We start from the raw sequence: 9,717 nt of genomic DNA on the forward strand, positions 1-9,717 counted from the left end.
ACGGGTTGACAGGCACGACAGTGCATGTCAACACGATAGTATATATAATGTGAAAACACAAGTGGGACAGTGGAGACGTCAAGCTTGGGAGGCTAAGTAGAGCATTATATTATATCCTATAGTTATTATCTTTATTGTTTAGATGATTGGATAATATTTGAGGATGCAAGAAAATCAGCCAAAAAAATCTGAAATAGAAAAGAACAATTGCTTTTGCTCTTTTTTGTATTACTGATTTTACTCTATATTAGTGTTACAATGTTTTTAAGGGTAGCATTAAACGTTCATTCAAGTAAAAACAACACATCACCTTTCTATATTCTAGTTTTTATCTAAACACGTCTTGATACCTAGAATGAAGTATATATTTACATCATGAAATAACTTATCTCCTTCAACCAGTAAAATTATGACGTATGTACTACTTTATTTAGTTTTAGACATATTTTTTGTAGAAAATAATTAAATAAGATACATGTCATGATTTTAGTGGTCAGATGACAACCACGAACCCAAAAAAGATCAATTTCTTACGGGAAGAGGTGTGGGATACCCTTTGATAGTACAAAAAAATATTATTTAATAAAAATAAAAGTCATACATATAAAAACACAATTTTGTTAAGCAGAGATCCAACATCAAATTGAAAGACATCCCAAGTTTAAATAGCTTAATCGATTAAACTATAGTTATGAAAAATAGTAAGTTATTTGTCAGTTCAACCGGAAAATCGGTGAATCAATCTTTATATTGATACAATACAATAATTATATAATCGTTCAATCATACCAGTTAAAACTTGTTAAAATAAGTCATACCAAATCCATGAAATGGCTTAATTTTTCCAAAATGTGATTACATAGAATAAAAACACAATCATTACTTATGTGTATATTAATAAAACATGATATATCTCTAAGTCTCATATTTTGTTTTAATAAACGGTTTAAATAAAAATATTTATCACATTTTTATTAGATTTTTAACATTAATATTATATATATATATATATATATATATATATATGTTTGTATGCGATATAATTAATGAACTAATTGCTAAACCAATATATCATCATATGAGTATCCTCATCAATTTGATGGCCGATAACCGGTACCATATTAATAACACTTGATTAAACTATTCAATAGAACCAAATGATATTATATATAATAATTATTTTGAATATATCATTGTATATAATTAATTATTATGTATAATTAAACTATAATGTAAACCAATTTTTACTATAATGATCTCCACCATTTATTATATTGAAAGATGTAAATTGATGCACTTCGGGATAAATGTCATTCCTACCAAATAATGTTATATTAACTACAATTTAATTAAACATAACTAAAAATTAGAGAAGGTAATGAAGAATATTTTTTGTGTGATCATAAATAATATTTTCAATAAATTAAACTCCATCACACGAAATTTTAGCATTATGCACCGTTTTAGACTATGAAGTTAACGAATCTACATAAAAATGTCACATACAAGAAACGTCACAATCGGACACGTAATGAAATTTTTTACTCCCACTCTAACTTAGATAATAAAATTACAAATGCATTTAATATACATTAAAATTTATGCACTATCAGTATAAATATTTTTACACTGCCAGTATATTATTCACTATTGACTTGTATTATTTTTGTCTGAGAATTAGTGAGGACTAATTATGAATGATGGATGATTTACTAACAGTATAAAAAACACGTACACTGTCAATATATATATTTATTAATCATATATAAAAATCTTTATAGTAATTAATGTTACACTATATACATATACTTGAAATGAAAACAATTTTTATATAAAACTTATAACAACCATAAATTTTGGGCTATACATTGTTCTCACGTAAATCTTTTACTCTTTATTATAACATGAGCTATCATGATTAAAAATTATTTAATGATCACATACTCACTTAAATAAACCAGGAAGATATTGGTATAATCTCTAGTGATATAAATTTCTACTAAATCTTTAAGATGACCAAAATATCAAAGGTTTAATTCCTAGAATGACACTTATTAGAAGAACAGTCAAAACCATAAAATAAATTGGTTCATTAATTAAAAAGGATTAAATATATCATTAGTAATACAAAAAATTACTCACTTAAATAAAATCTAATAATTCATATTAATTTTTCTAATTTGTAACGATATCCATTAGTTCTATTTCTAGGAAAGTGGTAAAGCCTAAAAGGTTTGAATACTGTCTTGTTCTTGTCGTGCACCATTCTAGCTCATAATGGCGTGCGGAACATCCAAGGATAAGTATGTAGCATGATGCATTAAGAAATTAAAGGTCAACAATTAACTAGTTAGCTATATAGAGTGAGACTAGAAAAGAATATTGTACATTCTTCCACCCAAAAAACTGAACTTGAATATGGTGAGAGCCCCTTGTTGTGAAAAAATTGGATTGAAGAAGGGTCTATGGACCCATGAAGAAGATCAAATCCTCATATCTTACATCCAAAAACATGGTCATAGCAATTGGCGTTCCCTCCCGAAGCAAGCAGGTACTTCATGCTTCAAAAGCTTCTTAAGGTTTAATTTATTTCCCCCGAAACAACCTCTCCACTTATAAAGTAAAGTTGCATATATCTACCATCCCAAACCCCAATAAGTGGGAGCCTACGGGGCTGCCCCCCTTTTTTCCAAAGTATTTGTATGTATGGTCGATAATAGACTAATATTTTGGGTATGATCAAATTCTTAAGTGGTAACCCTCCTAGATAAGGATGAAATTTTTTCCATTTTCATTTTTGTATGTTTGGGATGATTTTTGGGTTATCATGATGATATTGTAACACTTTTGTTTTGGTATCTTTCTTGGGTGAATTCTTCAGGTCTGTTAAGGTGTGGAAAGAGCTGCAGATTACGCTGGATTAACTATTTAAGGCCTGGCATTAAGAGAGGAAATTTCACAAATGAAGAAGAGGAAACTATCATTAAGCTGCATGAGAAGCTGGGGAATAGGTATATATTCACTGATTTCACTATTCATATTTGTCACCTTAACTTCATAGAAAGCTAGTAAGAGAAAGCATTAAAATAATTAAGATACCACTTATCTAGTTCTTAGTTGACAATTTGCTGTTTGATGATCAATTTAATTTGCTGAAATGGTAAAGAGTGATTCTGTATTCAAATATGGATATGGGTTTTCAATTTCATTCTTCTTTTTCCCCTTAATTTCTTATTCATTTTCACCCAAAAAAAAAACTAATTATTGATTGTTCCAAATGTGAGTCCTGAATAAGTTTCATGATGGTTAGGAACAATATATAAATGAAAAGACTCGAACTTAATATTTTAGGCCAATATGCAATGTAATGGTCACTTATGTAATAATTTGGTGCAAATATCTCATCAATTAAAGAATAATATTACAAGCATCACCAACACTTTTGATCCTTATTTTCAGGTGGTCAGCAATAGCAGCAAATTTACCAGGAAGAACGGATAATGAAATAAAAAATGTATGGTACACCATTTTGAAAAAGAGATTGCTGAAACCAAACCAACCCAATTCAAATACTAGAAAAGTTTCAAAACCAAAAATCAAAAGATCTGATTCCAATTCTAGCACACCAACTCAATCAGAACAAGACACTGGTCTTAATTACCATGAAATGAAGGGTACTACAACACTATGCACTTATTCCAGTGATTTTTCATCAGTAACTGCAAGTGATGAAGGAAAAAATATGGACATAGAGTCTTTTGAGATAATGCCAGAAATTGATGAAAGCTTTTGGTCAGAGGATGTAATTAATTCAGAGGAAACATTCCAAGAGAAATGTGATTATGCTTCAAACTTTGATGATGGGATGGATTTTTGGTATGATGTGTTCATTAGAGCTGGGGAATCAAATGAATTGCCAGAGTTCTGAATTTCTCAGTCACATTGGTACCAAACATTTTTTAAATATCTTAGTAACTTGTAATCATTCATTCATTGAGTTAGAAAATATAATTTCAACTTGTAATTTAATTGGACTATCAAAATTGAATCAGTCCATAGTATACTTAGGAAATATACAAGAACAATATTCCTTTCGCCTGCCTATACAAACTGTAGTAATTAGTAAATGTGCCAAGATTATCTCCATTTTTTGTCTCTTCAAATAAGTATAATTTCAAGGAATCAAATCTTTTGACTTAAGTACAATACTTGAGATTCAATGGAACCTTAGATGACTACACTTACACCATGTTGATCCATTCTTCTCATATGATAATCAATATTTTTTACACAAAATTGTGTTTAACATTTTATAATTAATATAAATCATTTTAGGGTTGAGATCTTCTCCATTTTCTAATGAAACCAACACAATAATTTTAGACTCATGAAGCATAATTTCATCAATATATTCATTGGTTTCAAAAGCTACTCCCACTTGACTTGAATAGAATTATCTCGACTAGGATTGACAATGAACCAAACCAACTTTGAATTTTCCAAATTTGACTTGTTATTTAGTTCGACAAACTTAATTCATAAACCAAATGAGTTAAACTTAAACTGAAAATTGAGCTCATTAAACAAACGAGTGAAACTAATTTTTTATGTTTATTATTATTATTATTATTATTATTATATATATATATATATATATATATATATATATAATCTTGTGCACTCAAACTAATCAAACTCAAACTAAAAATTAATTCATCAAACTCTAATTCGACTTGTTTCCAACCTTAATCTCAACCTAAAACAATATTTCAGCTCATTTGAAGACTCAGCCAAATAGATAGCCAGAATCTACCATTGCCTATGGGGTAATACTCTTGGATATAAAGAAAAGACTAAGATTAGTTAAAACAGGTCCGCCATGAAACATAAACATTTTTTCTCTTTCCCTCCAAAATTCATCCCGACTTGGATACAATGAAACCATTTGCTAGGATCTCACCCTACTAGATGAATGACAAGATATAACCCACATTCATAATGTCGCATTTAACATTAAATATAAGGGAATGGAATAAAATTGAAGAGTCTAAGAAAATGACTTCATTTTCTACTTCAGATAATCCATTCCATTTCATAATCTCTCCACACTCCACAAGTTTTCTACCTTAGGTGACCAATTTAGAAAATCTACAAACTTGTTGCACAGATACGATGACTTAGTAACCAAGAAGTAACATGTTCAAATCTTAGAAGCCGATTGCGCTAAAAAGGATAACATTGCATATCTATGGGCATGCCCCAATAAGTGGAAGCCTCATTGGAGCACTTTTTCTTATATAGATGATCAGATATCTACTGATATGTAAACACAGCTATCTAATGGGTCTAAACTAACAAAATGACAAATGGGAACAAAGACCTATTAAACATGGCCATATTTGTTCAATAAATGTCAGAATATCTTCAACCAGACAGCATAGAACTATGTGTTTGCACGCGCGTGCATTAACACATACATTAAAATTATTGTATAACAACCAAAAGAGTTTATCTAGTACCATTTGGTAAACAAGTTCTCAGAAATTCTTCAAAAAAGATTAAATTTTGCAAAACAAATTAATTTCTTAGGAGAAAAACATAGTCTCCATTTATAGACACCAGCAATGACACTAGGCCAAAAGCAAGCAATCTAAGAGAGGCATGAGTAAGCCAAAGCCTTTTCCTCAGAAAGCTCTTCGGCTGTCAAGTCCAACTTTTTCCTTGAGAACTCATCAATTGGAAGTCCTGGGTAAAAAATGGAGAAATATGTCAGATACAATCATTCAACCTAGAACTGCATATATTATCAGTTGCATAAGAACTCATCACTAATAATGAGTGTTTTAAATTGCAGTTGTGGTCGCAGTTACTGCGATTGCAGTCCGGGTGTGAATTATTGTGAGTAAAAACTATTTTTGAAACCGATGCGGCCGGATGTGGTTGCATTGCGAACTGATGTGGCACAAATGCAGTTCGATGCAGTTGCATTGTGACCTGATGCGGCCGCATCATTGTGATTCGGTGTGACACCACAGTTGCGGTGTGATGCGGTTGCAACGGTCACCGCAACCATAATATTGTAGCCGCATCACATGATGTGGTCCCCAATTTGAATTACTACTAATGACCATGGGCACTGTTGAATTAGGTAAAATTTCAGTTTCATTTATATTGGAACAGTAAATGGGGGATGGTTAGAACCTTTAATAGATTGATAGTGATATCGTGAATAATTAATATCCAGAGAAAAAAATTTGTTCACATTAACTCCATTGAGTTTTGTAGCATTGTTCAGTGAGTAAAATCTTACCTTGAACTATTTTCCATTCACCATTGGCAGCTGTGACAGGGAATGAATAGATCAGTCCAGCTGGTACATTGTATGAACCATCAGAATATACTCCCATTGATACCCAGGTGCCCTAATAATACAATAGAAAAGAAAAAAGTTGAGCTAGAGACATGCAAAATTTGGAATTAAAGACAAAACAACAAATGATAACCAACCTCAGGAGTTCCAAGAACCCAGTCTCGGATGTGGTCACAGGCAGCACTGGCAGCAGATAGTGCACTTGAAAGCTTTCTAGCTTTAATAATTGCAGCACCACGTTGTTGAACAGTAGTTATGAATTCTCCATTCAACCTTGATAATGAAAAATGGAAACAATTGCCTCAATAAACAGATTTAACAAATAAAAAATACAGCGAATTTCCAAAAATTTAAGCCACAGCAGCATATGCTACTTTTACCAGGCATCGTCGGCAACAAGTTCACGGACAGGCTTCTCCCCAGCTGCAGTTATAACAGTTGCATGGTTGACATCAGGATACTGAGTGGATGAATGGTTACCCCAGATTATAACATTCTTTACATCAGAAACTTGAATGTTAAGTCTTTCAGAAATTTGGCCCAGTGCCCTATTGTGATCCAGTCTAGTCAAACAAGAAATGTTTCTTTCTGGAATTGATGGAGCAAATTCCTTCAGGATCAACGCATTGGTGTTTGCTGGGTTAGCAACAACCAAAACCTGCATGATAATGCGGAATCTTTTATAAGTTTTCCAAAAAAATAAACATGTAACTGAATTATATGCTTTCAAGATTAAACAAATAGTATTCATTTGATATGTAAAGTTGAATTCCACACGGAATCAAAAGGACTTCAACATAGCTGTCAAAATTTTGACAAAAGCACAAGAGTTTAACAAAATCCCATGGATATAAACATATTACAACTCCAGATATCATCATAGGATGAAAATGCAAAACAAAACCAATGTGGTACACTTATGTTGGTTTTTCATCTATCATCATCTCACAATATTGAGCATATGTTATGACATTAAAAGTTGTAGAAATGAAAATTCATGCCGAATGGAATGACGATCAAACGAAAGGGGTTACCTTTAAGTTAGCAGCAGCATGCTTTTCAAGGGCAGAAGCCTGGGACTTGTAAATAGAGACATTCTTACCCATCACATCTTTCCTCTCCATACCTTCTTTTCTTGGGAACCCTCCAACCAACACAGCGATGTTGACACCAGTGGTTGCCTCAACGACATCAGTAGTTGCAACAACACCTGAAACAAATAATATCACAAGACTTCATAATCTTGTCAATTATATAATCAATGTAAACAAACCCATTGTGTAAAATTGCTATAAATGAAATTTATTGAACATTTTAAAAGTGTGGAACTGAAACCTTTAAGAAGGGGGAATGAAGCATCAACCAACTCCATTTTAACCCCATTCAATGCCTCTGCTGCTGGAGGGATGTCAAGCAAGTGGAGGATCACAGGCTGGTCAGCACCCAGCATCACTCCCCTAGCAATCATCGGGACAAGGGCATACCCGATTTGTCCTGCAAAGACAATTGAAAGAGCATTTTATATGTACAGCAAAGCATCACAGGATATAGGGTTTACTATAAGATTAATATACATATTTCTTACATAAGATGAAGCCGGAATTTTTTTATGCATTCACATGAGGGCCACATTGTGTTTGAGGCAACTAAACGTTAAACTATAAATCCCAATTTCAATAGCCAAAAAGAAACCCACTCAACAGGCTTTGTAAAATTTTGAGGATATCAATTAAGATAGGTCATAAGAATACATAGATCAATTTAGAAAAGGTTTTCCTATGGTCACTATAAGTGGTGCTATATATAATTATTCCTTTAATTAATACAGCACAAGTTGCTAAAAATCGTGAGGAAACAAAATCAATGGATCGGATCATACCATCGCTAACAAAAAACAACATTTTAGTATTACATAATTATTGTTACATACTGAAAATTTGGCTAACCAGAGATAAAACATAAAATATAATAGAATCACATTCAAAACATGACTTCAGAGACTAATAGAATAGTACAAAATGGAGTTTGCTAACAGAAAAATTCAAAATGATTGTAACTTTTTTTTTCAGTCCGATGAAAATAAACTTCACTTGCAAAATGATGCCATTATTCCCATAAGGCCATAACAGTTGCCATTCAACTTTCCACACTGCATGTTACAGAATTAGAACCAGTTTGTTTAATCTTTCCTTGACAACAAAACACATCACTAGAAAATCATTTGACACTTACATTTCAGTTATCTGAGTTTCACTAAAAAAGCTACCAAAAAATCTGAAAAAATGCTTTTACGACGGGCTAGATTTTTTTTCTTGTCTAAAAAAGGTCCTAATTTACATAAAAAAGCTTTAAATAAAGCACTGTTTGTAAGTATCTCGTACAAAAGATAGATCCCATTTAGATAAAAACAACTGCATAAACAAAAATCACATTTCAGATTATTTTAAAAATCATTTTTTGACGCTTAAACAAACGGACCCTTATGTACCAAATTAAGGAGGAGCTCTGAAATATAAAAGTTATTCACTAATGCAGTATTTTCACAACCCAAATCACACCAAATCCAAATCACAAAAATATATAAAAATAAAAAATCTACATTTAAACCACAAACCAGACATTAAAATCCACTCATCAACAAATCTACATCCAGAAAACAAAACAAAAATCACATGCATGATAATCATCACAATGAGCAAACATACATGGTGTTCATCAACGGTTGAGATCTAAAAACCCACATCAGATCAAGATCCAATCAAAACAAAACAACATTTTTTCACAGATCAAAGATCTCTCCATGATTAAAAATAAAAATCAAATATAATAAATGAAACATTAGAATCAAGGGTGAGTGAGGAGTACCTGCAGCACCGGTGACGAGAACGCGAACTGGGTCTTTGGCCATTGCGATGAGAAAACGATTGAAGATAGATAAGTTGCTAAGAGCAGTGATTGAGATAACAGAGATTGTTCTATTGAAGAGCACCTTGGTATTTATATGTGCGGAGAAAGCGATGTAAATGTAAACGACAGCGTTTGGTTGATGTAACGGCGTAGTTAATGGAATAGGTATTCTGTTGAGATTCTCTTTTTCCAAGGGAAAGAAATTAAAGTTTGTATTTACTTTATCTTATTTTAATGGAAAGTTGGTATATTTTTAAGAAAAAATATATATATATACTAATAGTATATGAGTTTTATACATTATTTTATATTATTTATCATTTATATTTTATCATTATTGATTTATCAGAAAAAGTAATTTAAATGAATTATGGATGGTGTAGTAATTGTGTATAACTCTTTATACTAACAAAGTGACAATATATATATTACACTCAAAA

At 31.5% G+C, this 9,717-nt stretch overlaps 2 protein-coding genes across 3 annotated transcripts in view; one reads left to right on the top strand and one right to left on the bottom strand.

Annotated features, from left to right (window-relative positions):
• The window catches only part of LOC109352422 (malate dehydrogenase-like), a 27,393-nt gene extending 18,013 nt beyond the window's left edge, over window positions 1–9,380 (bottom strand). Inside the window, exons 1-8 of one of the 2 annotated variants that reach the window (XM_019594404.1) lie at window positions 9,236–9,380; window positions 7,706–7,864; window positions 7,405–7,580; window positions 6,751–7,028; window positions 6,508–6,643; window positions 6,311–6,422; window positions 5,637–5,745; window positions 1,941–1,943 (exon numbers count right to left, since the gene is read on the bottom strand). In XM_019594404.1, coding sequence (XP_019449949.1) covers window positions 5,651–5,745; window positions 6,311–6,422; window positions 6,508–6,643; window positions 6,751–7,028; window positions 7,405–7,580; window positions 7,706–7,864; window positions 9,236–9,278 — 999 coding nt within the window. In that variant the 5' untranslated portion in view covers window positions 9,279–9,380 and the 3' untranslated portion in view covers window positions 1,941–1,943; window positions 5,637–5,650. Of the gene's footprint in view, window positions 1–1,940; window positions 1,944–5,381; window positions 5,746–6,310; window positions 6,423–6,507; window positions 6,644–6,750; window positions 7,029–7,404; window positions 7,581–7,705; window positions 7,865–9,235 lie in introns of those variants that run through there. The other variant, XM_019594403.1, reaches the window with a different exon arrangement.
• On the top strand, window positions 2,292–4,063 carry LOC109352423 (myb-related protein Myb4-like). Its single transcript, XM_019594405.1, has 3 exons — window positions 2,292–2,551; window positions 2,882–3,011; window positions 3,460–4,063. The coding sequence occupies exons 1-3, from the start codon at window positions 2,419–2,421 to the stop codon at window positions 3,926–3,928; spliced, it is 732 nt and encodes a 243-aa protein (XP_019449950.1). The 5' UTR covers window positions 2,292–2,418; the 3' UTR covers window positions 3,929–4,063.

The sequence above is a fragment of the Lupinus angustifolius genome, chromosome LG07, assembly GCF_001865875.1.
Source record: "Lupinus angustifolius cultivar Tanjil chromosome LG07, LupAngTanjil_v1.0, whole genome shotgun sequence".
Classification (NCBI taxonomy): Eukaryota; Viridiplantae; Streptophyta; class Magnoliopsida; order Fabales; family Fabaceae; genus Lupinus; species Lupinus angustifolius.